This window comes from Agelaius phoeniceus, chromosome 9 (genome assembly GCF_051311805.1).
Source record: "Agelaius phoeniceus isolate bAgePho1 chromosome 9, bAgePho1.hap1, whole genome shotgun sequence".
In the NCBI taxonomy this organism is placed as follows: Eukaryota; Metazoa; Chordata; class Aves; order Passeriformes; family Icteridae; genus Agelaius; species Agelaius phoeniceus.
This window is the reverse complement of record NC_135273.1, coordinates 15,416,929-15,438,053: the sequence shown is the minus strand read 5'-3', so window position 1 is coordinate 15,438,053 and position 21,125 is coordinate 15,416,929. Positions and strand designations below refer to the sequence as shown.

The 21,125-nt window shown below is 39.6% G+C and overlaps 1 protein-coding gene across 1 annotated transcript; it reads left to right on the top strand.

Annotated features, from left to right (window-relative positions):
* The first annotated feature begins 7,752 nt into the window (after nucleotides 1–7,752).
* Nucleotides 7,753–19,706, top strand: ZNF518A (zinc finger protein 518A). The gene is made up of 3 exons (XM_054637618.2): nucleotides 7,753–7,874; nucleotides 9,612–9,731; nucleotides 12,059–19,706. Exon 3 carries the CDS (start codon nucleotides 12,178–12,180, stop codon nucleotides 16,813–16,815), a length of 4,638 nt encoding a protein of 1,545 aa, XP_054493593.2. The 5' UTR covers nucleotides 7,753–7,874; nucleotides 9,612–9,731; nucleotides 12,059–12,177; the 3' UTR covers nucleotides 16,816–19,706.
* Nucleotides 19,707–21,125: the final 1,419 nt, after the last annotated feature.

The window sequence follows — 21,125 nt, the reverse complement described above, 5'->3', positions numbered from 1 at the left end:
GGAGGGGACTCCCTGTGGGTGTAAATTTTCAAGGACAGAGGCAGGGATGTGCAGAATGAGGCTGAAACTCTCAAGTAAGGATGTAGTCAGCAAAATGGAAGCCAGTGGGGAAGGAGTAAAACAGGGCTGGTTGGTTATTTAAGGTGTGTGTGGGGAAGGGATATAAAATCAAGCAGACAGGGCTGTGGTAGGGTCTCTGTTGAGCAGCCCCATACCTGATCACTGTGGCTTGGAGCAGGACAGACCACACATCCCAACAGATTTGCTTTTTTCCCTGCAGGATTTCTACCTCTGTTCACTGCAGTTTAGTTAGACTTTTGAAAAGATAAGTTTGGACTTTTTCATGGGTCTCTTCAGTAATAATCATCTTCACAATATCTCTTTGAGATAAGTGTTGTCTTCCTTGTATAGAAGTGGATCTAGGTCATGAGGACAGTCATACTGAAATTCATGTTGGGTGCCTGATTCAAGAAAACTGGAAAGTAACCCTTCAGAGAATTCAGCATGATATTTCACTGAAATATGAAATTCAGCATGATATTTCACTGTGCATATTGACAGTGTTTTCCACTGGCGTGGGTGGCAGATTCAACTGCTGTGTACTTCTGCTCACTGGGATTGTAAATAGCTTTTATTCAGAAAATGAGACACTGAGATTCCAGAGGTAAGGATGCTTCAGTTGCCTAGTCAGCATGCCAGGGGACTTCCAGAAAAGGCAGACATAAAACTGTGTTCTCCAGCATTCCATGCAGCTGCATCTACTGTGCAAAGCTGTTCTTACTATTGCAGTAACCCTGTCCCAGCATCCCTCACCACACTGCCCTATTCAATTCCATAGTGAGTTGTTCTCTGAAACTCGAGCAAGAGCTGCATATGCACAGTGAAGCTAAATTAAGGGGGTCATGGAAGCTTAGCTGCTGTTTTCACTTCAAGGAATATAAATTAGCTGACAGTAGGACAAAATAACACATTAACCACCACAAGCATAAAATCCTGACCAAGCGTTTCTGCCATTTCATCCAAGGAACTAATCTGATCATACCTATGTCAGCAATCCAGCATCCAATTAGCACTTAAAAGCAGAGTTGGTCCAAATGTTGCTATTATCAACTACTGTTTAAACTGACACTTTTTTTAAATAAAAAAATCTCTTATAATAAACAGATTTTCATTGAGATGGATGAAATAAAATGTTTTAATAAGTCTTAGTCCTGTTACTCTTCAAGTTTTTTACTTAGTTTTAATTTTAACTAAGTAACTTCTACAAACATAATTTCCCAGCTTTATTAATAGTTCCATAGATAAATTAATCTATTGGATTGCAACATATTGACTCAGTTGGGTCATCAGCTTGTAGTGTCAGTCTCACACACAAACTGTTCCCTGTATCTCAGGCTTGCCCCTCAGTTTGTTCACAATACCTATTCCAGTTGTCTCCATCTTCAGGCTCCTAATCAGTAAACTTACCTCCGTTTCACACATTTCTCAATGTAGATTTGTTGTCTAAGTAATTTGTCGGCCACAATGCCCCATCACACAAAGCTCTATTGTACCTGTGGGTTGTGGTTCCCCTCCTGCATTCCTCAACAATCACCAGTCTTAATTTGCCACAAGTAGCTCCTAACAAAATCCCAGGGGCTTTTGACAGTCTCTCCTCTTCTTTTGCATCTTTCTCAACTCACCCTTGGTCCTGAGCCTGCTTCTAGCTTCATACCTACTTCTCAAAAAAATTCACACAATCTTTGTTTTCATTTAACCTTAATTTTAAAGTTAAACAAGATGTCAAATAGTAGTATCAGTGTAAGAGGGAAATGTTATAATTCATTATGAAGAAAATTAAAGAGGGGATTAGAAGGCTTTTTGCTATCCATGGAGTGAAATTCTGCAAGATCCTTTGAGAAATAAGTGAAACAAGATCCTTTGAGAAATAAGTGAAAAGAGGCTCAAATATTTTCATCTGTAGTTGCAAGGAAGTTTAAATCTGCTCAGGAATAACCATCTTTAAAATTTCAGTTATTAATCTCTAATAAAATCCCACTGACCATATGTAAAAAAAGATATTGCATAAACTTATGGATTTTAAGTTCTTGCGGGACTACTGATCAGGAAGGCAACAAGATTATCCTTGAATTTTTTATTTTTTTTTGCTTTGTTCAGACTCACAAAATCACTGAAATGGTGAGGTTGGAAGGGAGCCCTGGAGATCATCTAGTTCAAAGACTTTGTTGTGCTGAAGTTCTTGAGAATCCTGTCTGCCCATTTCTCCAGCCTGTCTCTGAATGGCAGCACAAGGAGTGGTGTATTAACCACTCTCCCCAAGGATGGCTGGCAAACCTGCTGAGGGGGCACTCTGCCCCATCACCAAAGCCTTTAATGAGGAGCTTACAAATACTGGACCCCATATTGTGCCCCTGAGGATTATGTGGGACTCCTATCATTTTATTGCCAAAGTGACTGAGCCTTTCTTCACCATTCCATTTTTTACTTTTTTTTTCCTTTTTTTTTTGTTCCTTTCATTTATTTATTTTGTTGTTGTTGTTGTTGTTGTTTTTCTCTTTCTAATTTAATAATAGAACAAAGATTGACAGAAGAAAATTTAGGCTCAGTTCAGGAAAATAACCTAGTTGCATGAAAGGACTTTGGTATACACCTGGCAAGAGGAATTTCCTTGATGATATAAAGTCACTGGCATAGGATAATTGGCAGATGTATTTGAGGTAAATGTGGCCAAAATAGTACTTCACCTAAGGGATTATGAACTCCTGGACTTATCTCTTCCAGTTGCATAGAACTGATCTCATATTAAAGGACTGCACATAGTTCATCATGGATGCAGCTAAGAGTCTGGGCCTATAAATCTAATCTTTCTAATCAGTTAATCTGATAAATGTCCTTTCTGAGAGTGCAGAAGAATGCTGGTTGGAAGGGAAGAATTGGAATTCTTTTAAAGCCTAATTTCCTCATGATCACTATTATTTTAATGTATGATACAGCCAACAATTGGCCAGGATATGTAGTTCATAGGCCACCTTTTAATATTAGTTTACTCCTGCCAGGAAAGGAAAAGAATGTCATTGGCTGTATTTATGTGCATAGTACTCCACAATAATAATGTAAGTCTCCTCACCATTATTCTAACAATGCTAATTGGGGGCAGTTCAGCAGACGTGTCTGGTATTCTCTGAGGTCCAGCTGGTATCCAATTTCCAGCAGAGTTTCCTGAGAAACATGAAGGTCAAGTAACTTCCCCAAGGTTACACCATAAATGGCTCAGCTGGGATTAGGACCCAGATTGGCCTTGCTCCTAATCTTTTGCCTAATTAATCACTGCAGTCTCTTTCTGCAAATACTGAACAGGTTTATCTTTGTAGTTTCACCAACAAAAAGTTTTGGGCAAACTCCCTTAATTTGGGGGAATAGATTTCATGAGGAGGGAAATAATGAAATAGCATTAGCAAAGCTAACTCATAACTGAAATGGAAAACAATTAGGACTGGATTTTGCTTCTGGGAGATATTATTGTAATGGCTGTGTTGTGCTTCTCTTCTTGATCTCTTATGGTTCAAAGCTGTGCACATGCAGCCACTCTCCCTGTCAGCTGTCAGTACGAACGCTGTTGAGAGCACAATATTTGCTGAAATTTTTGGACTCAGCATTTATTTATCTTGACTGTTACTCAAGGAAATTGGCTGACTGGAAATGCAGAAGCAGTAACAAGGTGGTTGTCACCTGGTTTATTTATCCTTTTGTAAAACTCTCTGTGTTGCAAATACTGCAGCATTTTGGATACAAAACTGTTACAATGCACTTGTTTTACTCATCTCTTGTGTGGCATGGAGTAGTCTAAGAGGAAAATCAGCAACCACAGTTTTTAGGTATTTTCTCTGATTTTGTCTATATCTAACTGAAACCCGTGGTCAGTATTATGGAGCACCAAACAGTTTATAAGTGCCAGCTGGTTTTAATTAAAGGCTTAGTTTCTCCAACACAAAGACACTTAATTACAAACAAATGAACATGTTCACACCAGCAGTCTGCCTGTTTCTGTATATAGGAATGGGTACAATGTACAAGTCTGGAGAACTGCTTGGAAAGCCTTGTGGGGCACAGAACTAAAATAATAGCCAACACATGGATTAAGGAGCCAGAAAAACAAAAATGGCTTTATTTAGCCTGTTGCTAAACTACATCATCACAGTGTAACTGATCTCCTGCCATTAGGCAGTAAACCCGAAGCCACTGAGCACAATTAAAAGGCAACCTGACACCTGCAGTCTCCAATAAACCTTTTAAAATAGGAGAAAGAGAATATGCAGCTTATCAAGAGGCTGAGGATGGTATATGAAGGATTATCCATGGTAAGTTCCTACTTTAAATTAAGTCCAGTACTAAAAACCTAGACTCTTACATAAAGGGAGTCCAGTCTCTATCTCCCACTCTTCAAAAGTTACTACCTCAGCAAAAGTGCATCAGATGAATGAATATGGGAGTGGGACTTATTTGCAGTGCAATTACAGACGATTAAATGCAATTACATAGTTGTGGGGCTATGCAGAGAAACTCTCTTGTGCTGCTGCCTTTGTCAGACCTGCAGTGCAGCAGAGGATCTGCTAGCCTAAGATTCACAATGCAAAATTACACAAAATTTAAGAATTGAAATCTATATTAAACCAAAAGATTGCTAGATTTTAGTTTAAAAATAATAATTTAAAATCGATTTGAAACCTTGTAGGGAGCCAATGAAACAGATCAAAATTGGATAAACTAGGAAAGATTTCTGCCAATATCTAACTTGATACCATGATGAGATGTTTTCAAAGCAACTTCTAGAAGATCCAGGTAAAATTCAACATATGGTGATATAACAAAGGTACAAAAAAGCACAAAGGTATGTGAGGAAAAGAAAGGAATTTAGTTTCCCATTGTGTTCAAAGTCGGTATGTATTTTATTAGGAAAGGTTTATCAGCAGTGACTGGAAGGGAAGTTATTGTTCAAGCAGCAGAGGAAAAACAAGTCCTGTCCTATTATGCATGGAGATACTTCTGCAATTTGTGCAGAATTCAACAGGAAGAAAACATTCATGCCTGAATGTGGTTTACTTCTCCGGTTTTAATTTGGTGTGAAGAGTATGTATCTCTGGTTAAAATGCAGAAAGACCTGTCAATACTCATGAGAAAAATATGTTGTATAAGAAATGTCACCTAGTTCTTGAAAAAGAAACTCAAGAATTTCCCAACTGATATCAAAGAATGTACAAAGCTATTGGTCAGAAAAACAAATTAATCTTAAAATAACTAATTCTTTACGAGTGCACACCTTCACTCCCACTGATGGATACACTGAAGCAGAGAGGGTAAACAGCCTGACCTGTAGTGTGCAGGTGTGGACATGTGCATCCAGATGCTAAAAACTCATGAGAGGCCTCTACTGACAGATACTCATACCTATTAGAAATGCAAAAATGGACAGAAGTTATAGTGTTATGAAATATATAATGTCTTATGTTATGGCACAGAACAACTTGTTGGTTTAGATATTTCCGTTTATCTGCACCTTCCAAAAGGGAAATGAGTACCCGCCTTGCTAAAGAGCACCAGCCCAGTATCCAGGATGTATTTTGCAATGTTGCATCAGGACAGTATGTGCAATGGTGTGTGGTTTCTAGTTTGATTGCTACCAAGAGTAAAATCTTCCCCATTTTCAGAAAGGCATGAGGTTAATCGCATTTATGAGCATGAACATTATTGCAGTTTGCCAGTCTCTCTTGTCTCACCTGGGCAATCGTGATCCAGCTCACATGTCACTTGACTGCTGATGAAAAGTGTTGGGGTCATGACTATCTGACTATGAGGAAGATGCTCGTGTCACTCAAGATATCCTGCTTGCTCAGCTGCCACTGAAAATTGTGAAGTCAAGGTATCTCCCACAGCCGGCTCAGGCACCTCTTTATCAGTCATCTGGCCAGAACTAGTTTTCCAAAGGGTAATGGCCTCACCTCTGAGAGGCTGGTATAGCCTGTGTCAGTACACGTGAAACAGGACCAGGTAATCTGGAAAGCTTAATACATCTTACTTGTAATTGTGCTCTAGAATCTTAATCTTGAGTGTTCTGTCTAAAATCCTGATCCAATTTCCTGCTTTCTAGACTTAGATCTTGTCCTAGTTCCTCCTACTGAGTGCTAGATCCTAATCTGCCCTTCATCTATTCAGCCTTGTTCGTAGATCTTGCCTCTTTCTTTTCCAGCTCCAGTTTCTGCTTTAAATTAACTTGCCTGAACTTGCTGCAGTGTGGACTGCCCATGATGGTGAAGACACTTGCAAACATTGAGGCTAAAATTATAATGAGTCAAATGGGATCTTCACTTAACCATGCAAGCCTTAGCTTTCAGGAGATTAAAACATTTTCCAAGGACAGTGACAGTGATTAGACAGTGATAGACTAATAAAGAAATAAGATCTGTAGAAATTCTATTCATGAAGGTGAATCAGATTATCAGTAATTGATTTACACATGGTAGAACCATAAATAAAGTGATAAACTTTAAAAAAAATTGTTTACACAGTTCTAAGAGTGCTTCTTCCTTTTGCTGTTTGGCAACACTTCCCCATTCACAAATTATAACAATAAAAAGTCTCTTACCCATTTCACATATTGTGAAGGCAGAGACATGCTTTTTCCACAGGTTTCCAAAGAAGGTTCAATAAGTTCCTAAGAATGTTTTCTCAATTGTATAACAGACCCTTTGTATGCACAGTGATCAGAAATTGTACTTGAAAAAGCTATGCTGAGAATAAGAGTATGAATAAGGATATTTGTTATAACAGGGCCTCTTAACTGGATGTGTCCATCTGGTGGCTGTATTAAAATAATGAACAAAGGCAACTGATGTACGGGGTCTATTTAGCAGAGCATTATTTGGACAAAAGCAGATTCCAACAGAGCTGTAGAAGATGATGGCAAAGGCTGCAATTTCCCAAGCTGGCTTAAGAAACTTACTGTCATCAAATTTTTGGCATGGTTCTATTTCACCCTTCTTCCTGTAGAAAGATAAATTAATTTAAATTTTTGTTACATTGAATGCTGTAATTTTCATTTGAACTTTTATTCCTGAAGTTTTAACAATTATGGCTCAGATAGCTCCATGAAATCCACAAAGAAAACTTAATTGTTGACTTCCTTCATTGTTGCAATATTGCTTTAGCTGTGCAGGTGGAGAAATGGAAAGAGTTCATAAATGTTCTGATATTAATAATGACACCTTTAGCTGTCATCATTAAGGCTGTTATGTTTATAAGATAATATATGTAGAAAAGGAAGCCTTAACATTATGTTTTCCTGCTGTTTTGCCCTAAACAAAAGCAGACTATTTATCATAAGAAATATAGAGGCAAAAATTACAGTGGCATATGTCATATATTTTGCTGTTGTGTCTGTGCAGCTTAGCGAACACACGAGTGCGGCACGATCATCGCGGGCCAGGCCTTTGCCTGTGAGCGTTTTGTGAGGGGCAGCGGCTCTCCCTGCCACTGCCATTGGCCCAAACATTCCCTTGGGTGCACTGTGCCACTGAAGGTAACGATGGGCGGAGCGGCCGTGCCGTTCCCCGGCCGTGCCATGTGCCCAAAGCCCCCATCCCAGGAGGAGAAGGAGGACGGGGAGCGGGACGAGCAGGCAGGCGAAAGCAGCCGGACCTGCCGGGACCGCCCCGCCCCCTCCCCCCTTGGGCCTCGTCGGCCGCCGTCCGCCCATCCCTCAGGTGAACGCGTATCCCTCCGCCGCGGCCGCCCCTCAGCCGGGCTCGCACCCGGCAGTCCCCGGATGGAAACTGTGATGGCGGCCGGCGGCGCCTCGCCGGACGGTGGCGGTACCCGAGGTAACTCCGCGGGGGGCGTCGGGCGGGGAGCGGGGAGGCCCCGCGCGGGGCGGGAGGGACGGTCCGGAGCGGCTCGGAGCAGGCAGGGGGCGCGAGCGGCCGCGGCGGGGCGGGACGGGACGGTGCCCCGTGGTGCGGGTGAGACATTAAATAGTCCGCGCTCGCATGCGGCGGGAGGCTCGCGGGGCAGCCGGGGCTCGGGCGGGCGGGACCGCGGGGCGCGCCCGGGGCGGCAGGACCGGGCAGAAATGGTCTCGTGTGCAGCCTCCGGACCGGCCGTGGGACCGTATCCCTCCGCTGGGCTGCGCGCCGAGAGTTGCGGCCGCCCCGGGGCCATGCGGGCGGGGGCGGCGCTGCCGCGGGGCTCCCGAGGAGGAGCCGGGCAGGGACGCGACTCGCTCGTCCCTGCCCCAGCGCTCGCTGCCGTGCCCGCGGTCAGACGGAGCTCCTGAGCTGCCGCCGCCTCGGCGGCCGCCCCGCGCTTTGTCCCGGTGCGGAGCGGCCGCCGCAGCCCCTGGACGGCTCCTGGGCGCCGCTGCTGCCCCGGCAGCCCCGGCGGGCGGGGGCAGTGTCAGCCCGCCCGGGGACTGGCGCTGGCCGTGTGTCGCCGCCGCGTTCAGCTGCTGTGTTTGTAAACGGCAGGTTCGCCCCGTGGCACGGGCAGTCTGTGTGTGTGAGCTCTGAGAGCGCTTCGGTGATTTTTTCTTCTTTTTTTTCTTTTTTTTCTACTAAAACATCGTTGTGCTACTCGGGTTGTGTCTGACTGCTCCAGCTCTATGGGTTTCATAAGATCTAGTTTTGTGAGTTCCCTCATGTGTCCAGGTCTGGGGAGAGATTGAGGCACCACTCTAAATTTGCAGGCACATAGAATGGAACTGGGCATGGGATATACTTCAGTATAATTTTATTTATTTATTTAATAAAATTTAAATAAGCCGAAATTTCTTTAGAAATCTTGAAGATCCTGCCTGCTGGGATCACTATTTTGAATGTAGTTTGAAATGGAAAAACTGTAAAAGTTACCTAATTTAACAGTGTCCAACTGCTATCTGTAATTTCTTTCTAGATCAAAATATATAGCTTAAACTTCTTATCTGTACTTTTAAAAACGAAATATGGACAAATTGCAGCGTTTTTGGGGGAAGAAAATTGTGTCTGAGAGCCTCAAGTGGTTGCTTATCCTTGTTCTTAGTGGTTTGGGGATTTTTTGAGTGAGAGTTGACTGTGGCACATGCTTATGTATTTTCAGTGTTGGTACTCATTTTATCTGCATTTAAATCTACTTACTGGTTTCAGATACTGTGAATGTAATATTCTGCCTCTTTCCCAGGCTTTTACACAATTTTATAGAGACTTATGGTTATGTCTTTGCCATTAAAATTTTTGCTTGAAAAAAGATAAATGCCTTTTGAGTTCAGGTTAAAATTTGTTGGACTGAGATACCAGTCACTTCTTCCTGTGGTGTTTTTAAGTTATCATGTGTTTATGCTTCCCAGCTATGGATGCCTGAGGTGTAGTGGCAAAGCTAAGGTAAAATAGGCATTGTTGTATTGTGTGTATATACAGTACTGGTATTGCATTTGATGGTGTTCTCTGGGAGAAAAGTTGGTATAAATTCTTGTGTTCTTGTAAAAATCCACATAATATAAATTTGCAAGAGATTTGTGCTTTTCACCTTATTCTTTCAGTTATTGCTTGTATTTACACCATTTAAAATACCTTTTCTTTTGTTTCCAGAACTTTTTCTAGTATTTCTCCTGACTGTGGCCTTGTCTGAGTCTTGCAATCTTACCTCTTCTGGGTGTGTGGAAAATACCCAGCTGTTGGAGAATTGAAGTCAAGTATTTTCTTAAACGCGTAAGTCAGACTGCTTTGAACATATACCTTTAGAGATCCCTGGGATAAAAGAAAGCCCTTTTTTTTTTAATGGTTGTTTCAAGTAAATATTTTATTTGTCATGCTGCAGGAGCTTGTTGATTGTTGCATGCTACCCAAAAATAATAAAACTAAGTATAAGGTTAGTTAATTAAAGGGGATCTTAGATCGTGACTCTTCACCAAGTGTGTTGCCCAGTTGAGGCCCACATTGGCTTGGTATTGAAAGCCTGAGCCTTGTTGTCTGAAGCACTTTATCCACTTCTGATTTTTATAATTTTTGTTGTAAACATACTTCAGGTTTCAGTGTCTGGCAGTATAACCTTTTAACCTGAACGATGGGCAGCTACCAGCAGGATGATGTATTGTGTCATGCAAGCCCTAATCTTTGGGTTGCGCCTGTGTCTTTAAAAAGTTGTTCAAGCAAACAAATCCAAATAATTTTTAGTTACTTATTCTTTATGAGGAAGTTCAGCTTGCTTCTATTCAAATAAATGCCATTGGCAAGAGAATGCATTTTAATGCAGTACTCTTGGTGGAAATGGAATATAAATGCACATGAGTTGCTCTCTTCTCAGGGCTCAAAGCTGGGTAATAGCCCACGTATTAATCTTCTGTGTAGAAAATGGGGAGTGTGTCATTGAGTTAAAAGAAAAATGGAAGTTCTGTATCCAAAGTGTTTTCCTTTGGAGAGATTCTGAGGAGAGAGTGTATGTCTCTGTGGTTTGTTGTTTTGGGATTTTTTTTTTTTTTTTTTTTTTTTTGGGTGTCAGATATGTAATTGAAGTCTTGGCGGGCTCATATCTGGAGAACACAGTTAAGTGAATTTACTTGATATTAGAGTCTGTTGTATTTATTATTTTCAAGAATTGTGCAGAAGTGCTAGTATCTTCTCCAAAGGAAGGCATTAAAGCATGTGCTTAAAAAAAAAAAGTGTTGCTTTTCTTGCTACATGATACAAGAACGTGGACTTTGAAAAATTTTCAGTCTCCATTTTCTTTGTCAGGTATTTGCATGTCTAATGCTAGAAACTTCCTTCTCCCAGGACTGTGGGAAAATATTTGAAAGATCTTAGGGCTAATGCTTATGATGGCTTGGAGATCTAGAAGCAGCCCTTGCACTTACTCACAGTGAGGGTGTGATCATTCTTTTAGTTTGAGTGTGAATAGATACAATGATCTAATGAGTTGCAAGTCTGTGTTGCTTCAGGGCAAGCCCCAGAGTAGTGGAGAGAAATTCGCTAATCAGACTTCAGCTAACAATTTACTAACTTCTGTTAGGAAAGAAGAAAGTGACTTTGTGACTTGTACTGTGGAAAAAGTTTTTTAGTAAAAAGTGTTATACTGCTGAAGAAACAGTTCTTCCTTTCCAGTGTTGCTTTTCAGAATTCAAGTTAATTTTGCTGCTGTTCCAATTCTGCTGATTCTGTGTCGACATTCTGTGCAGGAGTGTTGTTCAGGCATAGACTTGAGCTGATATAAATTGTTGATGCAGCCTGTTATGGAAACACTGACATGAAATCTGTAGTGAGACAGTGATGCTGACCATAACTGTTTGAGCCTTTTAATCCATAGAGGGGTACTGTGGTCAGTCATGCACTGAAAATATTAACATGTACCCAGGAACGTGCAATGAGAAACCTGAGAACTTTATCTGTTGACTGATTCAGACTTGTGTGGTACTAAAGGTAGGCATGTGAAAAATTCATTGTAGGTCAGTGTGATTGGTTTTTGGTGTTGGTAAAGGTCATGTCTCCATTGGTGAAGTAGATATTTTGTCAGATTCTGATTTTACTTTCTTTCCTTTTTAAGTACAATAGTAACTAATAGAGTAGCACACTTGAGTAATAAAAATGTCAAATTCTGTAGATCTGACTTCTTTTTAATACTTCAGTTAGTGGCATGTCACAAAGGAGTGGTTTAATTTGCATGAAATCCCAAATAAGTAATAAACACCGGCTTCATTTAAGAAAAGTAGGTTTTTGGACTTCTTTGTGCTTAGAAGGTGGGAGAAACCCAAAATTTGATGACATGTATCTTTCAGTAGATGTTCTTTAAAACTTATTTTTCAAGTTTTATTTAAAAAAAAACACCAAGTAACAAATCAACAAACACCCCCAACACAAACAAACAAAGGTTATAGTGTAATAGCTTTTTTTGCCTCATCCTTTTTTTTTTTCATCCCTTGAGTAATATTATAAAAATTAACAACTTCAGAGATTGGCATAGATTTGTTAGTGAATCGTAATAGGTGTTCCAATTGCATTCATTTTAAAAGTAATTATTTGCTTTGTTTGTTTTTTAATTTCAGGAGAATGAAATGGGGAAGTTGTAGAGCTGTGAGAATAACTCAGCACAGTTGTCTCATTTGCTGCCAGCAGTAAGACTAAAGCTCAAGAATTCATGTAAAGAAAAGTAGAACCTAAAATCATGTCATCTGAACAGGAACACTTTTTTTGCGACAGAAAGCAAATCACTTTCTTAAAACACAATGCTATGAAGAATTTTTCTACGAACATTACTTTGAAAAAAGAACTGGTGAGTGATCCTTCAAGTATGACGATTCAACCAGCAATTTTAGATGTCAATCTCGCTTATGGACTAAAAAACGTGAAGATTGAATTGCCCAAGGTGAACATTCCAAATGAAGTATTAATGAAACATGAAGTTGATAGGTTTAGAAAACTCTTTCAGTGTAAGCAGCAAACTGCTAGGAAATCCTTAAGTCTTGAGAAAATTAGTGGAAGCAATCTGAGTTGTTCAGAAGGAAGCCACTTGCAAATCACACCAGAAGTGCAATTTGAAGAAGGATTGAAAACTGCAGCAAAGATACTGAATTTCACTTGTACGAAGTGCAAGGATAACATTAGATACAGCCCAAATGACCTACAGAAACATTTTCAGCTGTTACACTATGGTGAGTTGCCTCTGTATCCTTGTGAGATGTGCAACTTCTCAGCTAATGACTTTCAGTCTTTTAAACAGCACAGGCGCATCCATCGTAGCACTTTAGTAAAATGTGAGCTCTGTAATGATGAGCAGATATACACTTTGTTGGCTTTGACAAAACACTTCATATCAAAGCATTGTGTAAATGGACACTTTCAGTGTGAAAAATGTGGGTTTTCTACCTATGATGTGGGTACGTTTGTTCAGCACATTCACAAACATAAGGAGATTCCCTATAAATGTGGAAAATGCCATCAAGAAAACTTTACAGAAGAGGAGCTCCAAAATCATCTCCTTGTTCATACCAGTATGTTTTCTTTTGGTTGTCCTTATTGCAGTTACAGCACATCACGGAAAGATTATCTTTTAAAACACATCATAGCTTTACACAGAGACCACTTAATTGCAAAAGAAAAACTGGAAAAGGATAAATATGAAAAAAGAATAGTTAAGACTCCAGCAGGACTGAAGCTTGTGCTAAGGAGGTATAAAATGGGAGCATCAAAAAAACCACTCTGGAGACGGAAGAGGATAAGCAGTGGAAGTGACAGTGCTGGAGAAGAAAATACACAAGTGCTAAGAAGTGTGAATAAAATTCAGCCAAATGCTGAGGAGCTGAACCAGTGTATGAGAGATGTGGAAACAAATGAAGAGAAACATCAAGGTAAATACACGGAAAAGCGTCATTTCATTGGTGGAATGCTCTCTGCTACTACTGCACAATACAATAAGGCAGATGATGGCACAAGTTATGGCCTGGGATTATTGAAAAGTGCTGTTCATGGGCCAACAGTATTGATGTTTAAAAACAATAAAATATCTGTACCAGCAAATTACAGTGCGAAATTTATGGGCTTTAAAATGGTAGATGGAAAACAACATATTGTTATAAAATTACTACCTACAAGTAAGCAAAATGACTATTTGTTGGGTCAGAAAGTTGATCCTGTTAAAGATGGTTCTGCAACTCCTTTGCTACAGACTGCTGATCCCTGTGGCTTGTCTTCAGGTGCTATACCACATGTAAGTGATCAGTCGACTTTAAAGAACAATTGTGTTCATCCATTAACTTCCCCTCCGTTTTCCTGTCCTGCTCCTCATTCAGGAAAAACAAAATTGGAAAAACAAAATAACTCCTTATTGTACAGTAAGAGTGTTTCTGAAACTGTACCACCTTCTAATATAGCTGAAGGAAAAGGTCCAAATTGTTTGCCAATGAAGCTGGACTCAACTGTACCTCCACATGAAGCAGTAACAAAAGCTGGAGCTCAAACTAGTATCTCATGGGGAAGCTTTCGTCCTTCGAGTCATCCTCAGGTATTATCACCCGCTATTACAAATACCCTTCATTATGACCCTATGAAAATGCCCTACTTTCCTGAACTGAAAATGCAAAATGGTGGCCTGAATAATAGCAATGGAACTAATAATCTCTGTTATTCAACCTCAGTGGATTCATCTAATGAAGGGTTGTTGTCTTTTCACAACTATTCCAAAGTGGACTCTTTGGATAATCCATGTAGCATTTGGACGTCAACAGATGACAGGTACAGAGAATTTAGCAAAAGAGGTTCTTTTCAAAACAGTGGAAATGAACTTCCATCTTCACATTCAGAGTCAGTGAAAGGTTTAAAAGCAGAGAAAGTTGTGTCAGCCCAATCAAATATTAATAAAACTTACAAACACATAAACACTAAGAATAACTCTGTGTCTTTTAAAAGCCAATCTCAATGTGGTGTTGACAGCGAGTGTTTTACAGAGGACAAGCATAATGGCCGACAGTATTTGGACACTAACCTAGAGCAAGGCTTTCAGAATGTAGCTGAGAAATTCCAGGAAAATGGCTCTGATGGTGTTAACTCTTTCTTAATGCCTAAAATCACATCTGTTTTCTCATTGCAAAGTGAGCAGGCAGCTAACTATTTATCGCCTGAGATAAACCAATTACTGCAAGATGTGTTAAAAGTAAAAACAGCTTCTCAGCAGGAGTTCCACAGCAAGACTAACTGTGTCCAACTTCGTTCTGATAAGCTGCTTTCTGGTCCTGAGACCGGGAGTGCAGCCTGCGTGCGTTTAAAAAGCTCTGCAACTGTGTGTGGTTTTCAGAGGCCTCCACCTAATGTACACTTCCCTTTATGTAAGAGAGAGTTCAACACAAGATGTAGCACAAATGAAGGTACATGTTGTGGGAGAGAAAGACAGACACCCAAAACAGCACTTGATTCACAGGACATGGACAAATTATCCAGAACTCCGGGTGCTGGTACATTGCTAAAAACTCCTACAGATGAGTTTACACAGCAGGTAGTAAAAGATAAAGTACTGTCTGCAACTCAAAATCCTAGCAACTTTTCACCAGTTTTGCCTGTTCTTCAGGAACAAAAGAAAGCCCTTTTTGTTCAGTCCCTTCCGTCACGATTTTTCGTTCCTTTCCACCTTTCTAACCAATCTAGGCAGCAGGTGGTGTCAGGAAAATCTCTTCCATCAACCAGTTCATCCGATGTTACTAAAGGTGTACCTGCATCTTGTGTTTCAAATAAAGGACCTGGAATGATTTTGACTTTTAGTGGGGCAGTTGGAACAGTTGCAAATGCCGCTAATGATAGTTCTCAGGTTTTAGGGGGAATTGCATCCAGAGAATTTGGGAAAATACCAGCTTCAGAAGTGAAGGGGAAAAATGGCAATTTTAGAAATTTAAGAAGTTCCTGTAATGGGGAAGTATGTGGTACAGTAAATGACTCATTGAATAGTATGCCATTCAAAGCACCTCTTGTAGTAGCAAACTCATCAGTGTCGTCTGTGAAGGCAACTTCTTCTGTGAAGGTGTTACCAGAGCACCAGGATGCTGTCTTTGGGTCTTTGGAGTCAGTAAAACAACAGGAAATTAAACAGGAACAACACGTTTATGCACTTTCGCCTGATGGACAGCAGGGAGTTTTTCTGAAATGTTTGACACCAAACAAGCCTGTAGTTCATAAACCAATTTTTTTTCAGGATAATGCTTATCAGAATTGTCAACCAAAGAAAACTGGAGCCATGCAACAACAGCCTTTGCTGAAAATAAGAACTCGTACTTCAGATACACTGTCTGATAACACTCAGTCAGTAAGCAACTCGGTGCCCTCACTACAGGTGGATAACTTGCAGTCCCTTACTCCTGCACTAGCACAGAAACAAAGTAATCTTTGTTTTAATGATGCCTTAAACTTACCAGGTGGGTTAATGCCAGCAAATGCCTCTTTGGCAAGCTCTAATCCAGCATGTCATGTTCCTCCTGTAGAACCTGTTTATTCTGCTAAATCTGCAGGGACGCGGTTGCAGAAATGTTCTATGGAGAGTATGCAAGTAATAGCTGCTAACAAGAGGAATAACTCTGGTTGTCAGAAGTCCACATGGAGCACCCAAAACAGAACTGCAAAAGTAAAACCTGGTTTAAAACAAGCTGGATCTAAAAGTTCAGGAACTGTGGGTGGGCAAAGAAACAAGAATTTCAAACGTAAAAGGAAGGCTGGTTGCCCAGAACCTCCTAGAAAGAAAGCAATGTTGCACAGAAAGTGTAAAGAAAAGAATCAAGCTGAAATTGTTAGTGAATCAGTTAGCCCTTACAAACCAAGGGCATCAAAGACAACTGTGAGGACTTTGAAATTACTCCCTTTTAATTCTAACCAGCTTGTAAAATGCCCCCGGAGAAATCAACCAGTTGTTGTGCTAAATCATCCTGATGCAGATGTTCCAGAAGTTGTAAATGTAATGAAAACTATTGCTAAATTTAAGGGACATGTTCTTAAGGTTTTATTGTCAAAAAGAACCGTTGAAGCTCTTCTGCAGCCAGACTTCTGCAGTCCTTCAGATGTAACTACTGATAATTTTTCTCAGAAAAGATACAAGACAATAAAACCCCTTAACCCTGTAAAAGAAAGATTTGTCTTAAAATTGACACTGAAAAAGACTAGCAAAAACAATTACCAGATTGTGAAAACTACCTCAAATAATACCTTGAAAGCTAAGTTTAGCTGCTGGTTTTGTGGTAGAATATTTGACAACCAGGATAATTGGGTAGGACATGGACAGAGGCATCTGATGGAGGCTACTCGAGATTGGAATTCATTAATGAAATGATGACCAGTGAAGAAAATAATCATTAAAGTTTAAAAAAAACACCCCAGCTGGATTAGGATACACAAGTCATTCTGTTTTTTATGTCAGTATTGTAACTGAGGTTGAAAAAGGATGCAAAGTTCTTGTGTTATAAAAGAAAGAGTGTATTCCCTATTGCCATCAGATTTGAGAAAGATCAAAAAACGTGGTTTAAATAACTTGTAACTAACTGCAAATACAATTCCATAAAAAAATATATTATTTTTATTACTTCTATCATGTGCTATATTTTTATTCTATAGAATTAAGTCTTCAGGGCCTTTGTTCTGTACATACTTCAAATCCCTAAACATGTAAATATTTTTATACTTTTCAGTTACTTGGTATAATTCTTGCACAGAAATTACCCCCTTTCCCCCCAGTTTTTCAGTTCTGTGCATGCACTACTAAAACCAATTTTTAAAATATTTTCAAATATACACAGCTGTTATCCTGGGATTTTGTTATTTTCACTTATTAGCTCTTGATTTTGTTTTTCAGGGATTGAACACTATTATTAGCAAGTGCCTCAAAGATGTGAAGCAGTTTACATTATGTTGACTGTGTAACCATGGGTCCGTATAGGGCCATTCCCCCACAGTTTCATTTAAACAAAGCCATATGTGAATGCTTTAAGCTATATTGCTATGCACATGACACTTGTACTATTTCTGTGCAGTTTGTCTACTTTCTTAGTGAAGTATTTTTCATATAAATTAATAAAATGTATTATGATTGTGTTAATACGGTGAGTCAGAATGAAATCGATTGAAAATATACAGTATATATATTCATAATGTATATGGTGTTTAAGAATGGTGAACATTCCTAATCTGTATTGATTTTGTCACTATTAAATTTGCTATAACTTGTGTTTACAGCAAATGACTTTGAGCATTTATAGAAAATGTTTCTATCTTGCTGTATCTGCCACAAACCCTATAGGGATGGTCAGGATATGGGGAGGTGCAGAGCACCATTTTAGGCTTGTAATTACTTCATAGCTTTATTTCAGGTGGATGGAATTTGTTCCCGTAATGACTTAATGTTTTCTACTATTGCTTATTCAGATATACAGCCTTTTGGGGCACCAGGGATTTGGCAAAACCAAGGCTTGAGTTGTTATTCCCATATTTTACCAGCCCAGAAGGGTAATGTTCTTAGGGGCCTGCTTGCTTTCTACTTTCAGTTTTAGAGATAATGAAGGGAGAGACTATGCATTACAGTTTTTAGTCCTTATACAAAGGCATGTAAGCAAAAAATCTCTTAACCGTAGTGACAGATGAAGGTCCTTATTATCCACAGTAATTATGTCTCGAGGCTTTGTCCTCCAGATTCTTCATGAAGCTCTGTAGGCTAGAAGTTTCATTCTTACCTGGGGTTGCTCTTACCATATGGCTGGCACCTTTTGCCCAAGTATGAAGGTGTAAGCCAGCTTCCCAAAGTATTGATTGCAAAGATGTAAAAATTGAACAGTAGGCTTGGAGAGGACTGGGGCATTTAAATCCTGGGGTTTAGATTGTATGCAAGCCCAAGTAGTTTTCTGTTACTGGTTCCTTAAGGTGAAAGTGAAGATTGCTTGCTACCAATGAAACAGTAAGAAGTCATGGATGTCACAGGCATGGCACCACTAACCTGAATTCAACTTATATTTTAAAAAGTGTTAAAATTACTTAAAAACATTTGCTTCAGTGATTAGATAAGTTTTTCTTGATATTTGTGTTGTCAGGAAGATGCACACTAGTCTAGCATCTGGTGAGTTATGTATACAAGACAACTGAAGCAGTCAAGGCGGCATAGTTTGGGTGAATCCTCATATTATTTAGTGCAGGTTGCTCAAGTACTGTTCTAAATACACAATTTATTCTTACAACCTTTTTCATAGTGCATTGTTTGAGGTCCTTAGAGTTTGGCATTTCTGCAGATCAGGTTTCAGAAAATCTCAAGTGGGCCTTCACTGAAATTAAGATCAAAATTAATTACCATCAGGAGAAAATTAGGTTGAAGTGATCTGACCTGTGTTGCAGTATATGGTGTGGTAGAAAATGCAGGGAAGATATGTTCAGTTCTTCAGTTCAGCTACTTTACTGTATGAAGCCATCTTTTTACTGGCTGAATTCTTCAATGTTGGTGCATTTCTCAGCATTTTCAGTAAATGGGGAAAGGTATTCTACAAATATCCTACAAACCACAGTTTTTCATTATACAGCTACGATTTCTCCCTGAAGTATTGCATGAATCAAGTGAAATGTATAAATCCATGTGGAAAAATATTCATTGATTGAATATTTAATGCTTGTATTGTAATGGATATAGCTCATGTGACAAGGTTGCACAGGTAATGTGAATTATCTTGATTTTGAGTGCTTTACTATGCAACCATAACATTTTAATAGTTTATAACATTGCAGATAGCAAGATAAACCTCACATTGATTTAATTGTTTTGGGACATACAAAGAGAGGTGCAAGCACAAGGTTATCAACTGTCTGTACGACCTTGAAGAGACCGAAAATCTATCCCATTATGTGTTCTTGGCAAGATGTGTATTCATCAGTAAGTCATGGTGCCCTTCCTCAGTAATTCCAGTGTTTTTAACAAAAATTTGTTACAGAGCTGTTGTTATGTGACACGCTTTTTTTCTTAACGATTCCTAATAATCTCTTTTTGCTGCTGCTGCTTTTGATTGAAGGAAGAATGTAGTTTTGTACCTTGTGTCTCTGAACAATTGGATTTTTGAGAGTGCAGGTTCTTATTCCTTTCATGGAGCAACATTGTCAGGAATGATATGCAGTACTCATTGTACTCTCTGTATCAGGTAGACAGACAACACTTCTCCTTTGTGTATTATTAAATATGACACTTTGCCCTGAGTTCTCAGACAAAAGAATTCATTTTTAGTTCTTGGTTTATGGGTTGTTTCTGAGTGTGTGGTTTTTTGGTGTGAGGTTTTGGGGTGTTTTTGGTTTTTGTTGTTTTGTTTTAACTATTCAGTGAATGACATATTATATGGAAGGGAAATTAGCTAACAGTATGACAATATCAAAGAAAGACGAGGGGAGGGGTGTGTTGCTGTGTCTGTCAGGTCAGACGTGATATACCTGTTACCTGGAGATATCTGCTGGCACTGCAACAGCCACACCAAGTCACTATTTCCTGCATTCTGTAATGGCTTTTCAGCCCACAGCACTGGGATTTTTAACTCAGCAGGCTTCATCCTGAGTCCCAATTTATTTTATGTCTACAATGTAGGAAATGGTAACTTGGTGCAATCCTATACCTGAAACTTGCTTAAATCTTCTCCAGATAAAACTTCGTTTCATGGTATGTCTGTACCATAGTCCTGCCAAGCTATAACAGATCTAGCTCGAGTATGGAAAGCAGAGTAACCTCTGCTGCCTTTGTTCCTGTACAAAACATCAAGTGTAGTAAAGTAGGTGACAATGTACTGGTGTGTTTTGTGTGTTTGTTGGGGGAGGGTTGTACCCCCAGGGATCCTTATTTTGTGCCTAAGAAGTTCTCATTTCAGGCAGACAGGATTATTTTGTGGAAGGTTGTATTACCTATCAGCTCCCTGCCTTGTTTTGTTGTCATAACTATAAGGTAGCCCTATAATCATGTAGAACATGGATAAAAAGTAAAGTAAGGTTTGAGGATGAAGGTAACTGGCCCCTTTATCTAGAGCACATTTGTTATTTGTAGGTCAACCACAATATTATATGTAGTGCTGAGCACTTAGGGCTGAGGGGCAGGAACAGCAGTGCTTTAAAGTGATCAGTGCTAATTACCTTTAAAAAAATGATACCTAGTCTCTGTTATGAAATATACACACTTGAACTTCCCTTGTTCACACTATTTTTTCCTCCTCAGTTGTAGAAGGATGGAGATACTGCACACTTAACTTGTAAAGAATGAAGAATCTAGAGATTTTGAGGAGCAACACAGAAAGGTTAGCAGACAGTACCAAGTTGAAATACTGTGCAGTACATGAGTGAAAGGCAAGGACATGAATGCAAAGGAAGTTAAATACTCAGTGGCTACTTTTTCAGAGTACTTCCATTGTGAGTATTGCTTGAAATAGCTTCTAAAGTGATGCCTAAAGTAGCTAAATAATATAATAGTACACATATAGAAAGAGTAAAGGAAGCTTGCAGACACTACTAACTTTCGTGTTTTTACACCTTGACTTAGCAATCTTAATGTTCTAAACATTTCAGTAATATTAGGCATAGTGTGAAACATAAAATACCAACTGAGCAATATACTAAACATAGCCCTTATGTAGTACTGTG

Excerpts from the sequence above, each read along its gene's own strand:
- ZNF518A (XM_054637618.2), top strand. The coding sequence starts at position 12,178 with ATGTCATCTGAACAGGAACACTTTTTTTGCGACAGAAAGCAAATCACT.